Here is a 24,011-nt window from a genome sequence, read left to right as displayed (position 1 = left end):
GCTCCTGTTATGCATTAACCGTTACTAAGGCAACCGCCCCATAATCCCTCTCTTCCATCCCATTAACCCCCTTCTCCCCATCCTGCCTCTCCATCCTCCATCCACCCTCTACCCATCATGCTCTCCGCCCCTCAGTCTCCCGCCTGGTCCCCCCGGTAACGGATGGGTGTGGTCCCCTCCTTCATTTACCACAAGACCATCCAATCACAGGGCGGAGTTTCCTTGCCTGTTCCGTGACGTCACGAGCGACCGTCCAATCAGCGTCGAGTTAGGCGCGGCCGCCGGCTGCGGGAGGGGACGGACGGCGCGGCCTGAGAGCTGGTGTGTCAGTCGTGGAGAGGAGAGCGGAGCGAGTGTTAGTGCTGCCGGCGCCGAGGTGAGCGCGGGGGTCGGGGCGGGTGTGGCGCCCACATAACGGGCACTGAGTTCTGCCAGTCCTCCGCCTGCACCGTGCGGCCTCATGGCCAGGAGGGAGGGGGATGAGTGCGCGCTGCTGACGGGCTCCTCGCCTTACTGACTGCCTCCACAATGGGCAGCTCTTCAGGCAGTGCCGTCTATACAAGTGCGGTCAGGGACAGTTAGTGCCGGTCTGTCCCTCCCTGGGAAAGCTGGGTGCCCCCCAGTATGGCCGCCATGACTGATGGGGGATCGGAAACAGTTTGTTCGCCGTCGTACAGAACGCTCTCTGCGCTGCGTGACTTATTTGGCGTTGGGGGTCATTTACGGCGCCGATTTCCGCTCAGATCCGTGTCCGGCCCGCAGTTTATACAGCGAGGGAGTTTCCTGGTGACTTTTACGTAAAAAAATTCCGCCCTGCGGTCGCTGGATTTCGTAAACTCCTCGTAAATCTGTGGGTAAAAGTGTCGCTTGTCGTCGCCATCTGCGGTGGCTTTTTTTTTTTTTAAATGTGGATTTTACCGTTTTTTCTTTTTTTTTCGCTTTTTTAAAAAAAAATCCGCAGGCGCTATTTTGGCCCCTCAGGTTGACCGGATCGCCAGATTTTGCAGTTGACAATCGGAGCCACAGCGGCCGTCGCTCTGTTTGGCGCGGATCCTGGTGGTCAGCCCCCCAGTGTTAGCAAGCGTTATTGTCCGCGCGGTGTAACGGCGTTCGGGGGTCCCTGCTGCGGACAGAATCCCGTAAACTAAAGGCGCCGTTCGCTTGTATTGTGCGTCGGGCGCCGCTCTGGTTGAGGCGGAAACGAGTGGAGACCTTGTAGGCCGACATTCAAAGATGGCCGATGCGCAGTAGAAGTGAACGGTTATCTTTCGGTATCTCGTGCCAATTCTCCGACCGGATCTCCCATCGCAGATGTGAACGCCCCGCGGGCTGTATTCGCACGGACGGTTTTTCACGTAAGATCTTACAGAGATAGACAAAAAATAATCCGTTCGCCCGGACTCGTGACGGATCGCGCGAACCGATAGTCAAACCGTGGCGGGTCCTAATTTTGTACCCGCTTTCCATAGCAGTGTTGCAAAAACCGGGTTGCACTCGTATGCCGGGCGAACGCGTTACGTTTTTTTTTTAACAGGCTGTATTCTGGGACCAAAGAACCAGGAGGTGCGGCTCAGCGAGGACCAATGCAAGACGCACGCCGATTGCGCAAAAGTGCGTAGCCAACGTATGATGGTGGTGGTGGTCAGATCGCACCCAAAACGGTCTGTTTTAATCGCACTTGCCGTTGTGATTATAGCCTCAGGGCCTCGCGGGCGCCTTTAACGGTCGGCTTTGTAACGGGCAGAACTTGGGCAGTATAAAGTGCTCGTTTTTAAAGGGGTTGTCCCGCGGCAGCAAGTGGGTCTATACACTTCTGTATGGCCATAATAATGCACTTTGTAATGTACATTGTGCATTAATTATGAGCCATACAGAAGTTATAAGAAGTTTTATACTTACCTGCTCCGTTGTTAGCGTCCTCGTTCCCATGGTGCCGACTAATTTTCGGCCTCCGATGGCCAAATTAGCCGCGCTTGCGCAGTCCGGGTCTTCTGTAGTCTTCTATGGAGCCGCTCGTGCCAGAGAGCGGCTCCGTGTAGCTCCGCCCCGTCACGTGCCGATTCCAGCCAATCAGGAGGCTGGAATCGGCAGTGGACCGCACAGAAGAGCTGCGGTCCACGAAGGCAGAGGATCCCGGCGGCCATCTTCAGCAGGTGAGTATGAAGACGCCGGACCGCCGGAATTCAGGTAAGCGCTGTGCGGGTGGGTTTTTTAACCCCTGCATCGGGGTTGTCTCGCGCCGAACGGGGGGGGGGGGTTTAAAAAAAAAAAAACCCGTTTCGGCGCGGGACATCTCCTTTAATGGAATGCCCCAAAACTCCAACACCCCCCCCCCCCCCCCCCAGTCACTGATATCGACCATTAGTCATCGGGCCGCCTTCCATTTATTTATTTTTTTTTTTGCGCATGACCCGTATGAGCGCCCCCTGCAGACAGGACTGGGCACCCACTTCAGTCCCTTTTCCTCTGGCGCCGCTTATCTCTCGCTGTGATGCGACCTGTTGGTCGGAGTGGAGGCCGCTGGTCTCTTCTACAGGTGGCGCTTCCAGTTTTGTAGGTCATGATAACTTCCCTCCCTCCAGGGCTCTTATCAGGCTGTCATCTCCTTGGCTCCTCCCACTTTCTCAAGATTCCATTCCCTCCCCAGTCCACCTTCTGCCGGTTGGTCTTGCCATTCCCCATTGGCCTCTCTTATGGCAGTTGGCTGCAGGTTTTACAAGGCTTTGCCTTTAAAACGACCTTGGCCCTCCGGTGACGCCCCTCGGACGGCCCTCTCGCTTATGTTCTTGCAGTTTCCTCTTGTCTTGCAGGTGACATGAAACGCCTGCAAGCTGTCAGTCTCCCCGAGCGTGCTGGGAGTTGTAGTGCCCATGCAGGCCTGATGGGGGAGTCAGTTATGTGATTTCTTTATCCTTGGGGCGTGTATTATTTATTGGCGTTTACAGAGGATTACCAAGTATTTACATAGTAATGGAGCTATTAGTGCCTCTGCTGAGCCGCCGCCATAAACCTGCTGCCATCGATCGGACGCCTCGGGGTTTACCTCTGGATACAAGACCTGCCGCTGCCGGCACTCCTCATTACATAACGTTATTGGAGGGGTTTTCTGGGGTTATCCTCTCCCTACTTCTCCCCCCTATAGATATAGCGCCACTCTTCACCCAGGATCGTGTCTTGTATTGCATCGCAGCCTCATTGGAGTAAATGAGGGTTAGCCGCAGTACCTGGCACGGCCAATGCAGAAGAGTGGCGCTGTTTCTGGGGAACCAAAGCAGCTGCGGCTCTATGAGCTGCTTCATGGAGGGATTTAAAGGGGCTGTAGCACAACTGACTTATCTGTAGGGCAGGTGATAAGTCTGATTGGTGGGGGTCTCGCTGCTGAACCCCCTCTTCTCTGTAGACTCCTGAGGAGGAGACTGAGTGGGGCGATGGTTGGGTGGTGCCGCTCCATCTTCAACGGGACTGCAAGAGATGGCGAGCGCTTGTACTTTGGGCTTTCCGTCAGCTGCATTGAAATGCGCCGTCGCTCGTGTGCGCTCCGTTCGGTCACTGTAGGGGCACATCTTCGTTTTGGAGGGTCCGTCGCAGATCCAGTGTGATATGATGAATGGAAGCCAAAAAGACCCGATAATAGTCAATGGTGGTTTTCTGGTCTGTTGGCTAACGTGTTCGTTCCGCAAGGGGATACTCCTTTACGCCCCCCCATAACAGCGGGAAAATGGAATCCGCAAACCCATAAGTTATCATGGCCTTGGGGTATGTACAGTTGCAGGCAACCCCTTTAGGTCACGCACGAACGTTGCAGCGGTCATGTTGGTGGTCACCCAACTTTCCCCGGAGTTGACAAAAGCCATGTGAAAACTCACATCAGATTGCGGGCGCAGACTTTGGTGCGGATTTGGAATGGAAACCTCCCTCCCTGCATTACAACCAATAAAGTCCACGGTGAAAATCCACCCCTACAAATGGCGCACGCCGTGGATATCAAAATCCGCCCATTTATTCGGGGGACCGCTACTGGTGTCTCTGACCGGTCGTATGCCAGCGGTCCCCTGCCGTACATCTGTCACAAAGTGGGTTCGTTCAGCCACGTGCGGGAAGTGTATGCAGTAATACCGGACGGTGATGGCCGCTGGCGGCTGCGTGGGTGTGCCTACCATAATGTAGTGAACCGCCGACTGCTTTCACGGAAGTGAGCGCCATCCTCGGTGCTGGTCAATGATGGAGCTCTGTGCGCTGACCCTGTATGTGGTGGTCAGCAGGGTCCCAAAACGACACGTTTCCTGGATCCGTAAGTGGCTTCCGGGGGATGAGACCTCCATAATATGGTGCGGAGGCATGCTGGGACTTGTAGTTGCTCTGCTGCAGGGTGTATAGAAGTACAGCTCTGCTATGATGATAAAACAGGATACTTCGATGTTGTTGCATCTCACTGAAACCGTCTGTATTCGCCTTTTTAAAAAAAACTTTTTTGCATATTTTAGAAAAGCCTCTTAAATTATCGTATTTTGTGTTTATTCCTCAAGATGTGTTTTTTGTTTTTCTCAAACTTTCACGAAGTTTCTTTTCCTCCACTTGCCCCCTTTCGGTCCCCGGGCTCCCTCAGCAGTCCCGCTCTCCCCTCCGGCGTTGCCGGCCCGCCGGCTGAGTGCTCAGACATTTGTGCTGCTCTGTCATTCTGTTTCCCGCTGTAGATGTAACATTAATTTAATTCTTGCTGACTTGGCCATGTTTTTGTTTCTCGTTGTATCAGCCCCAGAAACTCACAGCCTAATCCTTGGCCGGGGCTCTTTATCTGTGTTTGTACAAACGCAGGCGATGTATTACCGTACCGGGGAACTCATCCTGAAAGCCGTACACTGCGGAGGGTACGTACTGCTCCAGTGCATGGGAAATGTAAGCAACTGTGCCTATAGCATTTATTAACCATCTACCGTTTTGTGTACACAGCTCCTGCAGATCATTGGGTTTCTATGGTTACAAACAAACCCTTTGTCGAATGGTGTTTGTTCCAGTAGGCGACATACTAGGATGGAAGAATCGGACTGTTCAGGGCTTGTTTGTAGTGCGTAACCATGGAGACACAGGTCTACGATAGGAGTGGTATACACAATATGGCAGGTAAAGGGGTTGTCATTGCACTAAAAAACAGCCAAGGATGTCATAATAAAAACAAAACAAAAAAAAAACATTCTCCTGTTTTTGGCCCCTCCTGGGACACAGCAGAGCTGCTCCTGTTTCCCTGTCCCCAAGCGAGAATGGCTTATGGAAGTCAGGTGACTGCTGCGGCCAATCAGATGCTGCAGTATCGCAGTTCCAAACTCCTGGCGTTCAGGATGTGAGCGCTGACGCTAGGAGTTTGGATGGTGACACCTCTGAATAGCCACAGCGGTCACCTGACTTAGACATCGGGGTGCTCCCCGTTCAGCTGAGTCCCGGTGGGGGGGCAAAGACAGGCGAGTATGTTTTGTGTTTTTTGCAATGACAGATCCCTTTAATTACACCCAGACTATAAAGTAAGTTGCTTCACTTTTTTAAATGCATTGGTGCAATAAAAGAATATCTGAAGTCTTAAAAGTGCGTCAGAGTTATAAAGTAGGTGATAACTTTATGATCGTTGGCGATCGGACCACCGTGCCCCACTGTAGTGAGAATGGGGGTCCCGAAGGTCCCCGCATGAATGACACGGGTCATGCATGTGTGCTGCCGCTCTATTCACTGCCATGGGAGTGTCGGAAACTGCAGAATACAAGCCCTCAGCGATTTCTGGCACCCGTTGAAATGTCCGATGTCCTGTGAACCTGTAAGAGCGTTACACGGTTATGAGGCAACGTGTATGGTTGGGCCGCACAGTTACACCACAGGAACTAGTGCAAGGGCCGGCTCACAAGGGATGCATTGTGGTCTGTTACAGTAGGCTGGTGGAGTGTGGATGGCCTTAGGTGCTCTCCTTAACCCTTTCCAGTCCAATTTGTATCCTGGTTTTCCTAGGGGGCTTACTCTTTTTCTGGCGATAGCGCCGTTGTATATCTGCTGGCTAAAGCCAGTACTGCATAAGGTGACACGTTGGATAGGCTCTGACAGCAGAGCGGCCGGCAATATACAGTAAGAGAACCCCCAATGGATGTCTTCCAACATTGGAGCTGTACAGCCTTAAATCATAATGTCTTCAGAGGTCAGACAGTGGATTGGAAAGGGTTAACGCCGGGCTCACTCGACTGTATGGCGAATCCGCTTGCTGAGCCCTGCTGTGACTGCATATAGCGGCCAATGTACCGCGTATGACCGCGTACTCGCCCAAGTGGGCATACGCAGTACTTTTTTTTTGGTTTATATTTCCCACACCGTCCCTTAGCGAATACGCAGGTACCCACAGCCCATATGCAATGTGTATGGGCTACGGCTATATCCGCGACCATGGACACAATGGGCTCCACGTTGCAGACTTCTGTGGTAAAATAGAACATGATGCATCCTATTTTTATACCTTTCCTGGCCGACATCTATAGACTTCACACTAGCCAGGCCAGAAACCTGCTGCACACTGAGGGGAAATCATTCTGAAACAGCTGTCTGACATGACTTGCAGGAATGCTGCCTTCCAGTAGGTGGCGCTGCAGAGGTATTATTCCATCTTCTAATTTGCATATTTCCCAGAGGAGCATGGATGGCCTTCTAGGTGCTCTCTCCCTAAGGTGAAACGCTACCCTTCCTGACCCACTTATCAGAAACCAACCTAACGTACCTTCCGAGTCCTCTACTACAGTGTTAACGCATCCCTTTGATGCATGGGCCGTAGGATGCTGGCTGGGATCTCTTCCACTGGCTATGGGTGGGGACATATATGGCTGACGGATCAGTAACACCGCAGTTTGTGGCTTCTGTCCTTGATGTGGTGTCGGATGGACCCAACAGTTTGCAGAGGATGGCAGCTACAGAGAAGCGTTGCTGCTGCCGCTGCGCTCGTCAGAAAGGATTCCCAGATTAGGGGCGACGATCTCGTGACCCTGACAAGAGTCAGGACTTATAACTTGGGGGTTTTAGTAAATATATTGCTGAAGCCACACGTCCCGGCCCTCGCAGCACGCTCCCGCTGCAGAGGCTTTGCTTTAACAGGAAGTTTACTGTTAGCAAGTTGTTTAGAATTGTACTAATGTACCGAAAAAAACCTCTGAGGGGGCAAAATGAAGAAAAACATCAACAACGCCGTATTTGGGCACGTTCTTGTTTTTACGGCATACAAACTGCGGCGAACATGATATAACCATTCCATAGTGCAGTACGATAATATATGTGTGTGTGTATATGTATATATATATATATATATATATATATATATATATATATATATATTTTTTTTTTAGTACTACTTTAATGTAAAGGGAAAAACTCTTCTGACAATCATAACTTTTTTTTTTTTTTGTGTGTGTTTCCGTCAACCTAGTGATGCGAGGGCATGTTTGGGTCAGATTGGGACAGCTGATATGGGTCTGCTAGGACCCTGCAGCTCTGCCGTGCCAGTGGGTATTTGGAGATCGTGTGATCGCCGGGTCAAATAACGGAAGCGGCACTTCTGCTTTATCTATTCACTGCACAGCGCTCATTGAGTGCTAAGTAGCCTGCATTAGAAAAGGCAGAAACTGTTAAAAACCGCTTCCCCCTTTTCCTCTGGACCTGACCTGCTCCTGTTAGATTGCAGAAGCTTTAATCCCATGCTGTATTTTTACACTCTGATACAATTAAAACCATTGTTACTTATGGTACTTGGCCCTTATCTGGTTAAAGGGGTCGCCCCTTTTCTAGCTGTGGATGGGTCATCAGTAGCAGATTGGCAAGGATCTGCCGCCTTGTACCCCCATGATCAGTTGTTTACCCGGGTCAGTGTCTTAGTGCATGGAGCTGTTATGCTGCAGGAAGCAGACAGCTCTGTACATTGCACAGTGGCCCAGGTTGGTACTGCAGGCTAAGACATAATGTAGTGTAATGCAGTAACCTGGATTGGTATTGCAGACTGTCTGGAATTGTTTGCTTCCTGCATTCAAAACCGCTCTATATACGAAGACACTGGCTCGGGGGGAAATGACTGATTGCTGGGGATCCCAGGCGGCAGACCCTCGCCAATCTGCTATTGACCCACCTTGAGGATCGGTCGTCAGTAGCTAGAAGTAGGAGAACATTGTAGAGGCAATGCTGTTATAAAGCTGGAGGCAGATGACACCGGAGCCACTTCCTCCCCTTCCCTGTGCGGTGACCTCTGCACAGCGACAAAGCATGCCGTCAACAGTCTCCCGGGAACTAGGAGCTTTCTGAAGAGGCGTAGCTGGGGGGTCCTCCTAGTCATGAAGACTCAAGCTGACTGAAGGCCTATATATATATATTATATATATATATATATATATAATGATTTTTTTTTTTTTAACCCATTGGACATCAATGGGGGGGGGGGGGTCCTGATACATTTTTAAAAACTGTCCTGAAATATAAGGTGAAACAGCGGCCTGACCTCCAGCACGAGCTTACAGAACAGGTAGACTTTTTGGGAACGTCTTCAGGTGCTCGGACTGCCGTGGGTCAACCTACCTGTAGATCCCGCTGAGCACAATATTTGCAGAAGCTCCTCTTGGCTTTGGCGCTGCGTGTAACCTGGAGTCGCGGCCGGCACTTCAGCTGGTTGTGTTCGCTTTCTAGGAATTACACAATCGCATCCAACCTGTAACTCCAGACCTAAAATCTCCTAATCGGCTTTACTCCTCGATAGCAAGGAAGCGGCTGTAAATGGCAATCTAGACACGTGTGAGGATACTCGTCTGCCCTGTGATTAACCCATTAAGGACCAAGCACTGTAAACGTACGGCACTTGGTCCTGGGGTTAGATCCCGGCCGATGGTAAATATACGGCGCTCATTAAAGCTCCCGCAATCTTGGCGGCGGCAGCTGGTTGGGTTCTCGGATGCTGAGAAGACCGTTGCAGTTTATAACCGCTTCTACCTTCTTTTCGAGGCTACACAGCGCTCAGGAGGCGGCAGCGTCTATTCCTGCATGGGATCTGGCGATATATAAAATAAATAAAACACAGCAAAAATAATTTTGGCAAGCCAGGAAAAAAATAGGGCAATAAAACAATCACATGGGTAAAATCCCTAAAGTGTCCGGTCCTCTAGGACCAAGGCACACTGGTCCTGAAGGGGTTAATCCAGGTGCGTTGAGTACTTGGCAAGCAATGCCTGCCACAACTGCTGCCACGTGCAGCCTGACAGCTAGGTGGTCACCTCCTAATTGGCGCTTGATGGATGTGTGCACTCTGTAGAAATGGTTTTGGCGGTTGGATATCCCACCACAGCCCCGGAGACGGCCCGATTGTAGAAATCGATTTACTAATAAATTGTAGACCGGAGAACCGCTAATTACTAATTTGAACTTGATTTTAGCAGATCTGCTTGGACTTTATATTCCGGCTCTCTTAAAGGGAATGTGCCGTCAGAAAATGACCTGCTGTATAAAAGTTTTTATATTGAACTTTATATTTTTTTCAGTTCCCTCTTGCCCCTGCTTGATCTTCCATAGATCTCGGAAGGTGCGCACTGCTGTCACAGAACGTGCCGAAATAAGAGCCTCGCATGTCTTATATTTGGAGGATCTTATTCAGGCAGCCACCGCGTGTAATGCACTGGTCTTGGAGAATTGTGCCCCTATGCCCTTTTTTTGCCCTGTGTTCGGCGCCTCCTGTAAAGGCCATGGTGCACCTTTTAGGCGAGTCGTCTGAACCTGCTGACTTTGGCGGCGCCGGATGACACGGGGGCAATGACTGTCGAGGGTCTGAAAGGGAGACCAGTGCTAAATGAATGCCAACCTGGATTATAAACCCGTATTTACACTGGGATAATGGGATATTGTTTCGACCATGTTGCGCCTTTCCGATTTCCTTTGGCCCGCTGTTTGTGTACTGCGGACGGCGTACAATGTGTGTCAAGCAGACAGTCAACCTACTATCGTAAGCGCTGGGCTGTCCTGGTTTCTGCGTCTCTTGAGGAGATCACCTTACAGGCATCTGGCACTCGCGCCCTCAATACAACGGGCGCCGTTTGATCGCACCTTGTACAACACTTGGAGCTCTGCCTAAAATGAGCAGCAATTGTGCCGAAAGCGAACGCGGGCCACTAAGCCGGAGGTGGGTCCACTCTGGTGGTGAAGAAATCTGGTATTAAATACACAATTGTAACTCCTCGCTGGCCGGCAGCCAGATGCCGGCTGTGGGAGAAAATATCTTATGCCGTAATCCTCACTTAAGAACCAAGTCTTAAGATGCTTCCTGCGGTTTCCTGAGGCCACTTGTCATGGAAACTAAGTAACTAAACCCGTGTAAATAAGACGGCAAAATCTGCTGGTTTTCACTTGACTTTTTGGGTTTTTTTTCTACTAATGTCAAAGTTTTCGGTGCTGGAACAGTAAAAGTCAAAGTTGGCAGAGGAACCATCAGCGCCCCTCTGATGGGGAAGCGCTTGCTACAATCTGTCATCCTCGCAATACTCTTGCTTTACTCCGATACATTGTAGCGTTCTCCGCTCTGGTCCGCTCATTCAGGGCTACAGTCGCAGGTTAGGGGAATGCAATCTGTCCCCGTGACGGACCCTTCTAGCCGGTGGTGAATGATGTTCCACCTGCTGAGTGCCACAACGAAGTGCACCCTCTATGTAATTGGAGCCTCCTTGGGTGATGGGTCAAGAGGGACCCCATGGCTGCATCATGGATGGTTTTACTAGCCTGTGAACACCGCCTTATAGGTTTGTCACTATCTTGGATGTTTTTCGGTGTTGACTTCAGACATTTTAGTGCGGATCAGCTGCATACTTGCCAAATTTTCAACAGTGGGGAATCTGCGCCCAAACTTGCGCATTTGCAGTAGATTTTGACTCTGATCCGCAGCACCCATTCGATTAAAAGGGTGGCGTAATGCAGATCCGCATCACAATCCGTCACGTCTCATCGCAGGGGTTCGCACCTACAGGGGGGTTTAGTGTTTAAGATATTGGGCACCTATCCTCATGGTGTAGTTCCTCGGTATCGGATGGGGTTGCTCAGGACCTTACGGGCCAGCTGTTTGAAGTGGCCGCAGCGCTCACTGCATGCCATGCTCAGCATCGTACACTTCATAGCACCGCTGCCTGGTATAGCACCTCGGTCCCATTCTCTTCCGTGTGATTGAGTGGATCGTGGGTCATGTGACAGATAACCGGGATGTCACTGGCGTACGGGACCGCAGCTCTCAAGTGTTTTGGCCTCTTGGAACAGCTGATGTCTGAGGGTCTTGACCAGCATACCCCCACAGATCAGATATTGATGCGCTATCCTGAGGGTTGGTCATCAGTATCTAGGTCCCAGAAAAAACCTCTTTAGAGGGATTATCCGGGGACATACCTCGCTTAGCCTGCAGCAGTAGATAGATTTCCTGCTCCCCCTTCCCCGTTGCTTCGCCGCTGCCGATCCCTGCTGAACGTCATTTCCCGGAGGGGAGTGATGATGAGCATCACATGAGCGCTGGTCACCGGCTGAGAGGAGACTGTGATTGGCTGCAGCAATAGTCACATGACCCTATCGTAGGCTTCCTGCACCTAGTAGTAAAAACCAGCAGGGACTGGGGAGCCAGTGAGACTGCAGCGGTGGGGAACAGGGAAGGGTGACCATGTCTTATCTTGCTACTGCAGGCTGAGTGAGGTTTTACAGTGTGTGTCCCCGGATAACCTCAAGGAACTCAGCCTGATATCGCGCTTGGCAAGGTCTGTGTGTTTTTGTTTTTGTTTGTTTTTTTTTTTACGCAAAAGCGAGGCATTTTCATTCAAAAACTCCTCGCATTGTTTCTGTGAAATTTTGGGATCCTCCGCTGTTTGATGCCCAGCAGATGATGGCAAGTGTTACCCAGCGAGTGCCATGCAATGTCTTATAACCGTCCCAAAAAACCAAAAGATGCTGTTTTGTTTTTTTTTGGGGGGGGGGGGATTTGATCATGTGAACGAGTCCACTTAAAAGAATGGAGTTTATATTTGTGAGTATCGCAACGCAAGATTCTCGCCCGAGTGAATGACCCATCAATACGCAGTTACTCTAAGGTTGCAAAGTTGTGGTGTTTTGGGGGTTTTTTTTGTTCTCGAGCAACATGTCAGAAGTTTTTTGATCAGTGGGGGTCCAGATCCTGATCTGACAGGGCTGCAGTGCCCCCTTCTGTTCCCCTGGCAGCTGAGGATGGATGCATAGACTTCTTCTATAGAACTGCCGAAAGCAACTGACAGACAGCAAAAACATTTGCAGGTAAACATAGCTCCCCCCTACCCCCATCCACCTCTCCGGTATGAGCTGCTAGTCGTGTCGGCCCCCAGGGAAGACTTTGCTCGACGGGTTCAGTGCTGATCATCTGTCTGATGTATAAAGTGATGTTTGACCAATTTGCTCAGAAGACCAGGTAAATATGACCCTGTGTGGGGGCTGGGGGGGTCTTGAAAGTTTTAGGCTTAGCCTTAGTTAAGGACAAAGTGCAAGGCAAAGTTGATTCTGTTAGGAAACTTCTGTCACCTGAGGCTAGATAGAGCTGCGGTGTCCAGGAGGCCCATACAGGTGGCACTTGGGTTCTGCATCGGCCACTGATATTAGATATGAGCCTCACGTGGCGCGGAGTGTACGCTATCGCCGCAATCCCCGCATGATTCAGCACTGACAGTTGGTCAGATGATCGGTGGGGGCCCTAAGGGACTGACTTTAGTCATCAACTACTCAGTAGATCAAAAGTCTGGAATACCTCCTTTAATGCTATAAATCATACTGCTATTTGTTATCAAATACGCCTATCTTGATGGGAGCATTAACACAGTTCATCCTGATCTTCCTGGTTCATGAACTCAGTTTTGAAGCAAAGTAAGTTGACCAAATGTAATTAAAGGGAATCTTTCAGGACCCCCTCAGTACTGTAAACTAAGTTATGGTGGTTGTAGGGGATGTGACAGGAAACCAGGTGAGTCTCATGCACTCTCCCATACAGGTCTATTAGGGGAGAACATGCGTGGGACTCTTAAAAGTCAGATTTTTTTCAGCCCCATATGATCTTCAGAGGGCGACATCGCAGGAGCGGGCGAGTGTAAATGCCAAACCACCCGACTCCCGGTCACGTCCCCTAACAGCACCATGACTTGGTTTATAGTGCTGAGGGAATGTGACGGGTCTCCTTTAAAGATGCACCAAACTTGTCATTCAGCGTGAGCCGATGTGATAAGTTTGGCGCATTTTTAGATTACCTCTTCTAAGTGTAAACTGTCTAAGCATTAGGCCTTTTTGATGCGACGGAATTTCACCCTGGATGTGGGCTTCAATTTCACTGTTAACATATTGAATGCTATGCAGATTTGCACCCGATTTCATACTAGTATCGAAATACGTATTGCAGGGGCAAGTAAAAAGAACGGGCGGACGCTGCGTTGGTGGCTGCAGACGGATGTTCCTTGTCAACTAGGGCTAAACCTGCATGCAGATCCTTATAGAGATCTGCAGCCGGACCCCCGGACTCGAGGATTGAACTGCCGGATGAGAAAGTTTGAAGGGAACCCATCGCCTCAGAACGACACAAACTTAGTTATGGTGCTATTTGGGCAGCGGGGGGTGCATTTTATACCCATCCGCTCCTGCGGTGCCTCTCGGGGAAGTTCGTGCGCAGTCTGAAAACCGAACTCTTCTCAGATCACCGTGTGTGCGTTTCCGTAAACTTCTTTGGCTGAAGAGACCACCTCGGACCACGTGCGGACTTCACCGGGGGGCGCTGCAGGAGTATACAAATACATCCGCCGTCTCCTCCCGGAACATGGTGCTGCTCGAGGTGACGGGTTCCCTTTAATTGCCCGTGTGAGCATATCTTGGGCTGCATTCATACCTGGCGGGGGGGGGGGGGGGGGTGCGTGCATAATACGCTCGTGTGAGAGCCCTTATGCGGCGGGTTCTTCCTGACAATGCAAAAACATTTGTATGCCTTCATGTGAAATTGGAGGCATAGGTGCTCTATGAGGCCTTAGACCGCCATGGTTGCCGTATTCTAGCTCCGTGCGCTTGTACCGCGTCTGTATGCAGACCAGAGAAGTGGCCAGTAGGCTCGCTGTCGCCTCCCAAAGTCATCTTGAGCCCCCAGAAGGGTGAATTTTGCTGCATTTGTCTCCTTAAATGTTTCCAAAATCGCAGTAATGCCGGAAAACCCGTTTGTTGATCTGACGCTGTTTGCTTTGGTCTTCTCAATGTAATTGACCAATTAACGCCTCACATTATACATGACTGAATTAATCTAACAGGTGCCTGGGGAATAAGAGCTAGAATTCATCTGAAGCCACCCGAGCTCGCACATTACTGCCTGGCTAATCCTTAAAGGAGCAGTACTAGTCTACATTATACTTAGTAAGGCAAATACTATTGACCTGTCCTCAGGTGACCCATGGAATAGGGGCCTAAGCTACTTGAGAGTCCATCTACTGGGATGCACATTTGGCCCGCTGCGGTGACAGCAAGGCCGAGCGATCAGGTGATCGAGGGGGACCCCATGCGGTAAGTCGCAGGCGATTTCGGGCGGGTTTTCATTGCATTCCCCGCGGGGCGATACTGTGGCCGCGGGGAGAATCATTGCGATTCTGCAGGCTCCTGGGTGGCAGCTCCCGCGGCGGAGATCCGCCACAGGATACCGCGAAGCCAGTGGACAGGCAGCCTAACTATTGTTGACCTATTCTGAGCCTAGAGCAGCAATAGTTTTTTAATTCTGCCGTGGATTTTCTTTTTCTGCCCTATGTGGAGGAGATTTAAGATATTCAGATGCCTTGTTCTGTAAATGCTGTGAATTTTCTGTTCACAACATCGCAGCATTTACGTTACATGTGAACATACCCTAAACATAGAAAATTAAAATAATCCACCAAATCCCGTTTTAAAGGGGGTTTCTCATTAGTGACATTTTTGGAAAATATATCATGAGGCAATAAAAACCCTAGGTCTCCCTCTCGGACAACTGCTTTTTTTCTGGTGGAAGATGCGGTCAGCCAGGCATTTACCCAATGTGGCTTCATATGGTGGCTGTTGTGATAAGTGGTGGTCCTTGTAATACCGGGTTGTTACGATGATCCCCCTGATGGGACCCCTCATAACTCCTCGTTAATGACACTCCGATACAGAAATATGTTATCGATGGAAACCAACTCAGTTTCATTTGGCAGAACTGAAGTTAGACGTCTTTGCTGCCCATAGCAACCAATCGCAGTGCAGCTTTCACTTCTCAAGCTTGCTGGGGTATAATGAACGCTACGCTGTGATTGGCTGCTATGAACAAGAAGGACATTTTTACTATTAGAGAGTTTCAATAAATGAGGCACAAAGTTTTATTCTACCGCAGTCGTCGCGGGGAAATATGAGAAAAATGACTACCAACAAAGACAGCGTTTTGTGTCCTTGACTTTCACCTCCACCAGTCTGTTATTAGCGTGCAACGTCCTTTACAAACAAAATTTGGTGAAGCCCCACCAGGCGGGCGCGCAATTCGTAAGCGGTCCTCTGATTTTTAAGAAAAAAGGTTGCATCTTGGGCAGATTTACGCGGCAACTTCTGCATCCGGCCCTCGTTCGGTCCTGGTCTCCGTCCTCCATGAAGAGCAATGCACGGTATAGAGACGAGGACGGGACCTGTATGTGGTGCCATGGGCGACTGTGAGACTGACTTTCTGGTCTTTGTCTCTCACAGTTGACGGTCCTGTCTGTCTTGGCTAGAAGAGCTCTGTAAAGTCAATGTGGACTCCGGGAAGACAAAGTAGTCGTTGTCCAGGACTGTAGGGCTGGTGTGAGTGCTGGAGCCGGACGCTGTGCCAGCATGTGTCATACCCCTTTCTCCTAGCAAAGCGGCCTCTCCCTGCGCCGCCCTATCAGTCTGAAGTGTTTTATGGAGCCTTTTCTTATCGGCGGGTGTTTTATAGCTTCCTTCTTGTAGCACCCAGTGATAGGAATATTACTAATCAATAGATAAGAACCTTATCGGAGTCAATTACAATTCTTATCTTGCTTTAACCAGCTCCAATAGCCAAGTATGTAAACCCTGTGTGCTACATGTATGGAATTGGCGCATACGGATGTCGTACAGGGGGGTCTGTATGGAGAATGGCTCTGGCAAACTTGGCCCATCCGTAAATTGCACCGACGGGCATTCACTACATTAAGGCCAAATACAGCTAGAGAAGCCAACGTCTGTTTAAAAAGGGGTTATCCAGGCTTTAAAGGGTGTTCTGGTAAGACTCAGACTTTATCATGAGAATAGGGGATAGCTAGCTTGATAGGTGGGGGTCCAAATTCTGCCCCCTCCCACGATTGCTGGAACAGGGGTCATATCCATAAAATTGAGCCATAGCTCTTAAACTCAGCCAACTTTGTTCGACACTTCCATGGAAAGGAATAGTTGAAGCGCTCAGTGATCTCATTGAAATGAATTGGGGGCGCTAGAGATAGCGGAGAGCCTGAATTGTATTTTTGGCACTCCCATTCCAACAGTGCGGTGGTCGAGCATGGGCGCTGCTTTGCTAGTCTCTTTGCCAGTCTCTCAGGGCAACGGGAGCCCTGTTCTGGCGATTTGTTGATGGGGCCCTCACCGATCAGCTAGTTGTGCTATATCCCATAGATGGCGGAAAACTTAATCTTACTGGAATACCCTATTAAATATAGGTTTCTGATGGGTGGGAGTACGACTTCCAGCATCCCCCACCAATCAGCTATTTAATGAGGCTGGGAAGCTTAGGCTGGCGCTCTGGCATCTTGTGCCTGATGTCCCATCAGTCGGTCACATGGCCTTTTTGTATCGCAGTCCGGTTTACGTGAATGAGGTTGAGATAGTGAATAGGCTGCACTACCGTCCCTTGGGCCGCAGACCCCTTTACACAGCTGATTGCCAGAGCTGCTGTGACTCGGACCCCAGTGATCTAATATGGATGACCCGTCCTTTGGAGCTTGCTAGGATCCACGCACTTTCTGGTGGGCTTGTGCTTGTTACAAGGAGCCAATCAGTAAGAGCAGAGCTTCAGTCTGACTTGAATCTGTCTTTTATTTCCAGCCCTTTTAGAGGAGGGTTCACCCCCATGTATGAGACGTGTTGGAGTGACTTGGAAGAGCAGAATTTGGGGCTGATGACTTTCTTCATCTGGCAGGCCATTGTCTCCTGGTCATCAGTGGACAACCCATCCTGACCTAGTTGGGTTTGTAGAGCTGAGTTTGCTGTAGTTGGCTCTAGCTCTGATAGTCCTTGAGAGGCCGGTTTCACACGAGTCTTATGGGCTCATTCATGTGTACTTTAATACAGATGAGGGTCTGGGCCCAAACGTGGGTCTGCTGACCGGGGCCCAGAGCATCAGGTCATTGGCTCTGCGGTTCGTCTAAAGTACGGACACCTAAAGGCAGCGGTAATACGCTTGTGTACACTGGCCATAAACTACCTAGACAGCAGGTTGAAACACTTACCCTATAGTGATACATTGTAACACATGATCAAGGCAGGAGAAGTTTCCACTTTCTTAGAGACCCCCATCTAGTAGCATGTTGGACCTCCTTTGTCCTTCAAAACCGCAATGGTGGAGTCCATTTTAATATCCAGCAAGATCGTTCTGTAGGAATATCGGCCCCTGTGGACATCTGACCACGTGATGTTTTTCCGCTGCTCAGTGATACAATGTTTGCACTCCTCCCCCTGGAGTCTCTTAGACAAAAATGGCGCAGGAGCTGGTCGTCTGCTGTTATAACCCGTCCACGCTGAGAAACAATGAGTTGTAGTCGGACATGTTGGAGCGCCAGCGTTATAGTCAGCTACAGCTGGCTTGACTGCGCAGCAGCTGTTGGTCAGAACAATTCCTGACATCCTCCTCTGACCCTTTTTAAGGTCCATTTAGACACGACGATTATCGCTCAAAAGCTGCTTCAGCGACATCTTTTGATGCGAAAGTCGTGGTCTAAAGGGGCCTTTAGCAATGAGTTATTTGCACCCACACACTCCTCACTGTTGCATGAGGAAACCCCACGTGATTGACATCCTGGCCACGGCTAGTCTAACTCCGATGACCAGGCCTTGTTGGAAGTCTCTCAGATTGCTGGATTTTCCAATCTAAGGGCTCATACGAGCAGGGACCGCTCCCCGGTCCGCCCCACTTCCATGCCGGCAGTGCTATGACTGATGCCAATGTTACTCGCTCCTGTGTAACAGAGTATGTACACGAGCCCATCGTCTGATGAAGAGCCCCAAGTAGGTTGTAACGCTCGCTGTAACGTTGGTCAGCCATTAAAGGTATCGTATCTAGAAGAGATGCTCCCAGCAGGGGACAGCGTCCCACGGAGGACAGTTGGGGTTTTCGGTAACGTATGATGACTATGGATGATGCTAGTAAAGTGATGTGTTTGCAGTTAATAATGGGCTGTAATCTCCGAGCTGTGAGACGCTTCCTGTCCTCGGGAATTTCCTGTCCTTCCCCTCGTAGATGTAGAAATAACACAATTATGCCTTCGGAGTGTTTAATGGCGGGCTTCATGTTTACTCGGTCTCATAGGAAACTATGAAGCCTTCTCCACCTTTCATATATTACCAAGTATTTTGGACGGCTCGCCGGCGCACATTCACGGGCCAAGATGGGAGCGATCCCGTGCGGGCCGCGGGGTGCGTAGTAGTAGCCGTACAACTACATTAACCGGTGTCCTTTCTCATTGCCGTCCAGGTACTAATCTGGTGTCTGGAGCCGCCCGGATGGATGTGGTTGGTCTTCATCTGCATTCGCATTAATGCCGCATTTACACAGGACGACTCTCCTTTAACCCCATTAGTGGCACGCCCGGAAAATCTCCTAAAAATCAGTGTTGAATGTGCTGAAGATTACCTAAGCCTGCCACTGAAGGGGTTAAACGAGCAAAGACAGGCTCCGCTAATTATCACGAGTATTTTCCTATATGAAACACGGAGCGGGGAGCGTTTACACGAAGCGAGCGAACCAGCCATGATTTTTATGCAACCTGAAACGGAGCGACAAACTAACAGCGCACGATGGTTTTGCGTTTAGTCGGAACTACTATCGCATATTTTCGTTCATTTGAATCAATTTTGTGTGACAATCGTTGCGTGTAAATGGGCCATAAGCGGATATACTGCGCTCGGGTTGCTACGTTTCTGGCTGGGAGGATTTAGAGAAAACTAGTCCTCGTTGCACTGGAGGAGAACGATGCTCCACCGGACAGCCGGAGGTAACTGGGGAGCACAGCAGGTCTCAGCAATGGTGACTGGAGGTGGGAAGAGGGCGTTTAGACGGAACGATTGTCCCAACGAGCAAAAGTGAACGATGGTCATTTGGCCTAAACGCGGGCCAACAACGAATGGTCATTCGCTTTTTGGACTTTCATTTGCATAATCGTTGGATCGATCGTTTTTTTTTCTCACTCGCTTATAAGACCAATGTAAAGGGTCCCTAACTAATAGGGTTTCCATTGGTTCCATCACTTTGGGGGGGGGGGGGGGTTGAGGTTTGGAAGTTGGCCTCAAAGAGGGAGGAGTGGAATATTCCTATAAAGGGGATGGCAGTCTGCTGGGATGCGTCACACGGAGATGTCTGAGGTGGAACAGGCAATATTACGGATTCAGGCAATTTTAAGTTGTTCCGTGTCCACACGATGATGGGGGATTACTTTGATGGCTCATGGGTGCCCGCAGGAGTAGAGCAGAGGTCGGGCATTCATGCCACTCACTGCTTTTAGCTGGAGATTGGTGAGCGCTCGTACGCTGCAATGTCTGAGCTTCTGTTAAATTGGACACAGCAGTAGGGCGCTGCGCCGCCTCCGCCCTATTCGCCCCATTCATACAGGAGGCCTTTGAGAGCCCCCGGTCAGTGGGGAATGCTAAGTTATCTCATATCTTGGCCTAACCCCTCTTACAGGGTTGCATTAGACTTGATTTACTGGAGTACAGACCGCCGAAAGATGCTCCAGCAGCGCGCCTCGTTCTAACCGTGACGCCATTTACTCCAATGTACTTCAGACTGGTGTGTGAAATGTCGTTCCTAATAACCCCACCTACAGTAGATGTGTACATGAGGAAGTGACCTGCGGGCCCCACTTCCTCTCGCATATGTGTGTATATAGAGAGAATATCTACAAGTGTTTCCAATGTCACTTCTGCTTTTCGTGTTTCATACCTTGTCACATATTCAGCCTGTACATTTATGACCAAATATGGAGCCGTTGGATTAAAGTGCCGTATGGAGACGCGGTTGTTTTTTTTTTGTTTTTTTCTCGTGTTAGAAAAAAACAAAACCCAACGCAGCACGTCTGGTTTTGGTCCATATTACAGACTAAAATCTTCGGATAGGCCGCCTGCAGACAGGCGGAAATTCCGCGGTGTGATTTCCCGTGGAATTTCCACCCCGGAAGCTGCCATAGGATTGCCTTAACAAACGCAGTCCTATGCAGACGGCCGCGATTTGGCTGCGCGAAATCTCATGCGGCAAACAAATGCGAGCCCCGCACAGAAACGTCACTCACCGGCCGCCGGCTCCGCTTTGCGCATGCGCCGGCAGCTGGCGCATGAAAGAGCCGGGGCCGCGGGAGCAGGTGAGTGTCACACTTCTCTACAGACACTTGGGTCGGGTCCCGCTGCAACAATTCTCGCAGCCGGATCCGACCCGGCCGTCTGCAGGCGGCCATAGTTTGCGGGAGAAGAAGAGGGGGGGAAAAAGCCTTAAATGCATGTTAACTACTTTTATTTTACCTTCTCTTTTCTTTTTTACCTATGTTAGTGTTTTTGCATTGCGTTCACCGCAGCGATAATCCGGCCGCGGGGAACGCAGTGCACGCTTTCCATATGGAAAGCGCAGCCCCCTATCCACGAGCGGAGAATCATAGCGATTCTCCGCTCAGGGCTGGCAAATCGCAGCATGCTGCCATTTGCCGCAATTCTCCACGGTGAGCCTGTCAGATGGGCTTAGTGCGGAGAACTGTCAGCTGGCTCTTGGTGTGGCGGAGACCCGCCGCAGGATATCGCCTGTGGACAGGCAGCCTAAGAAGGAAGCGACGTGAAAGTGAAACTGCACATGTAAAGTGAAAACAAGATGTTTTTCATGGGCCAAAACTGTGTACGCCCGTGAGGGTGAGGGGTGGGGGAGCAACTTCACAAGCCCTTTTCCAGTGTCGGTATGACCGTCACTATATGGCACTTTATTAACAGGTTGGTATATAACTCTGGGCTGAGGCGATCCGGCCCCGACACGTCCCTCCTGTAGGATTTACAAGCTGTCAGCCTGATCCCCGCTGCTGCGTCTCTTCCACAATAGTTTGATCAGCCAGGATTGTATTTGCAGTGACGGGCCGTCCATCTGTTGGGCTGGATGTGGTCCTTTCAGGGCGATGGCATGTAGATAGATTACCCATGTGTATCAGGAAGTGTGCAGGCTGGGTCTGTGGGCAGGAATAGTCTGCCTGGTCTTGCTAATCGATTATAGTATACAGAGCCGTTTATCTCTGGTCTATAGTACGCCCAGCCAATTATCTCTTGTCATAAAGTTATTTTGCATAACTAAAACTCTTCTTTCTCTCTACCCCCAGGACTTCACCTTCGTCATGATATCCATTTCAGACTTCTACAGAGGGAAGAATGTCCTCATCACGGGAGCCACGGGCTTCATGGGGAAGGTTCTTCTAGAGAAGTTGCTACGGTCTTGTCCGGGCATCAAGGCAGTTTATGTGCTGGTGCGACCCAAAGCTGGCCAGAAGCCTCAGGAACGAGTGGCCGAAATGATGAGCTGTAAGGTGGGTAGTAAAACCGTCTCCGGTAACGCTGACCGTGGCTCTGTGTGGCGTATACAGTAATTGTTGAGCATCTTGTGATCAGAACATCGGAGGACGGGTTTTTCTGATCCCAATTTGAGACCGGCTGCAAACTTTCGCATTCACTTTGCAACCTGATCCTAGTTTCACACGGGTGAGGATTTTGTGAGTTTTGAGAATTGCGCGACTCGCAAAACTCGCACAAATATGAACTCCAGTATTTTGAATGGACTTACTCACATGAGCGGATTATTCCCTCGCAGCGAGGATACAAATCGCAGCATGGTCTCTTCCGGCATCCCTTCGGAACTCCTCGCCTATTGTTTCAAACGCTGTGTGATGTTTCCCATTGAAATCTATAGAAAACACTTGCGTTCCTCCGACTCACTCATGCCTGAGGATCGCATTTTCACAGAATCAATAAAAAATGCCTTGCATCGGCACAATTAACTCACCTTGGCAAGCACAATACTGCGCTCGCCCGTGTGAATGAAGCCTAATGCATACTTTACTATGAGTTCTGTGACTCCAGGATACTGCTTGCCTCACTAGCCCATGCGTCAGCATAGCTTCTCCAAGTCACGATTTGAGGATATCCTATAGCTAGAGCACCTACGGTAATGTCTGAGGCACTGACCGCCACATCAGCTGTGCAGTGCTAGGGAAATCCTGAAAACCTGCCCGGTTCAGCGGTCGGGGAGACTGGAGTTTGGGGAACGCTGCCGTCGGGGGTCTCTTCTGCTTTGTGCTGAAGCTCTGATGCTGAGGAGAGTCCGCCTCTCTGACGTCTGCAATGACTTCTCTCCTCTTTCCTATCTATGGTGGATTTTACACGGGCGATCTGTCTTTCACGCATTTCATTGCGAGGGGCACAAATTGCTTGTGAAAAAATCTATTTTACATGTGTGTTTTTTTTTTTTTAAATTTATGTCTTCCCCCTCTATGAGGGATTTATTTACATGAGCATATATTAGCTGGCGTTTTCATGGCCGACCAATAAACGCTTCCATTTGAGCAGTCCCGCCCCCCCCCTCTCCCTCACCGGCTCTTTGTCTCTCTCTTCTACTCTGACACTTGCAATGGGAGGTGCTAAGCTCTGCTCTGTCCCACCCCCTCCCATTGCTGGCTATGGACAAGGGGAGCGGTGTGAGCTAAGCTCCGCCCCCTTCCCGCCCCTCCCATTACAAACCGCTTAGTGGGGAGGAAAGAAGCAGAAAACCCGTGAGGGGGGAGAGAAGGGGGAACTGCTTAGATGGAAGCGTATACCGGACAGCCGTGAAAACACCGGCCGATATATGCTCATGTAAATAATCCCTGATGCTGAGATAGAATACGCTGCAAATTTTCTATTTTTGGGGGTTTCTGTTTGGGAATCGCCCATCATCTCCTATGGGAGTCAGAAATAAAAAAAAAATTGCATCGCACTCACATGTAAATGGGTTTTTTTTTTTTTTTTTCATTCGTGTGTGACTGGTACTATTGAAACATGCAATTTTTTTTTTTCTCCTCACGAGCGGGAAAACGCATGTGCAGCGCTGCGTTAATGTATATGCATACGGATGCAGAAAAAGGCGCTCCCGATAGGACGTGCTGCATGTGAATACACCCATACAAAGGAGTATGGGCTAAGGGTTCGGTTTTCCTGCCCCATGGAATCCTCTAATGCTGATGTGAACACAGCCCAACCCCGCTGCCTCCGGCTGCTGGCAGAGGACATTGGGTTGCATTGCATTCAGAAGAGGAACTTCTTTCGGAGCCTCTAGGACGGGTGCGTTGGGGATTCGCTGTTTTCGACCCGTTCACCTTGAGATAATTATATAACATCTTCCGTTGTTGCGTGACATTTACACCGCTCGTTAGGAAAGCGAAGTTTCCCAAGTGGTACAATCCCTCGCTGGAGATGCTTGTCTGCCATGGTAACCGCGCACACACCAGGGACGGCCATACGGGGAAGACGCATTGTGCATGCAGCATACCAAGGACTTTAATGCAAAAGTAGTAGGGGAATTTACCGCCATCTATATTTAATAGCTAGTGTCTTATATCCTGAGCTGTAGGTATGTCTAATTATATCTGCCCATGCTATAATGGACTGCCATTTCATCCCGTGACTTAAAGGACTCCTCCAGGAATGCCGCAATATTTCTGAGGTTCCTTGCAGCCTGGGAAAACCCG

The 24,011-nt window shown here is 50.0% G+C and overlaps 1 protein-coding gene across 4 annotated transcripts in view; it reads left to right on the top strand.

Moving 5' to 3' along the window:
- Positions 1-295: 295 nt before the first annotated feature.
- The window catches only part of FAR1 (fatty acyl-CoA reductase 1), a 67,238-nt gene continuing 43,522 nt past the window's right edge, over positions 296-24,011 (top strand). For all 4 annotated transcript variants that reach the window (XM_066583294.1, XM_066583293.1, XM_066583292.1 and 1 more), the window contains exons 1-2: positions 296-376; positions 21,615-21,818. In XM_066583294.1, the coding sequence (XP_066439391.1) occupies positions 21,630-21,818 (189 nt within the window). In that variant the 5' untranslated portion in view covers positions 296-376; positions 21,615-21,629. The remainder of the gene's footprint in view (positions 377-21,614; positions 21,819-24,011) is intronic.

Source organism: Eleutherodactylus coqui, chromosome 11 (assembly GCF_035609145.1).
Source record: "Eleutherodactylus coqui strain aEleCoq1 chromosome 11, aEleCoq1.hap1, whole genome shotgun sequence".
NCBI lineage: Eukaryota > Metazoa > Chordata > Amphibia > Anura > Eleutherodactylidae > Eleutherodactylus > Eleutherodactylus coqui.
This window is presented reverse-complemented; position numbering and strand designations above follow the sequence as displayed.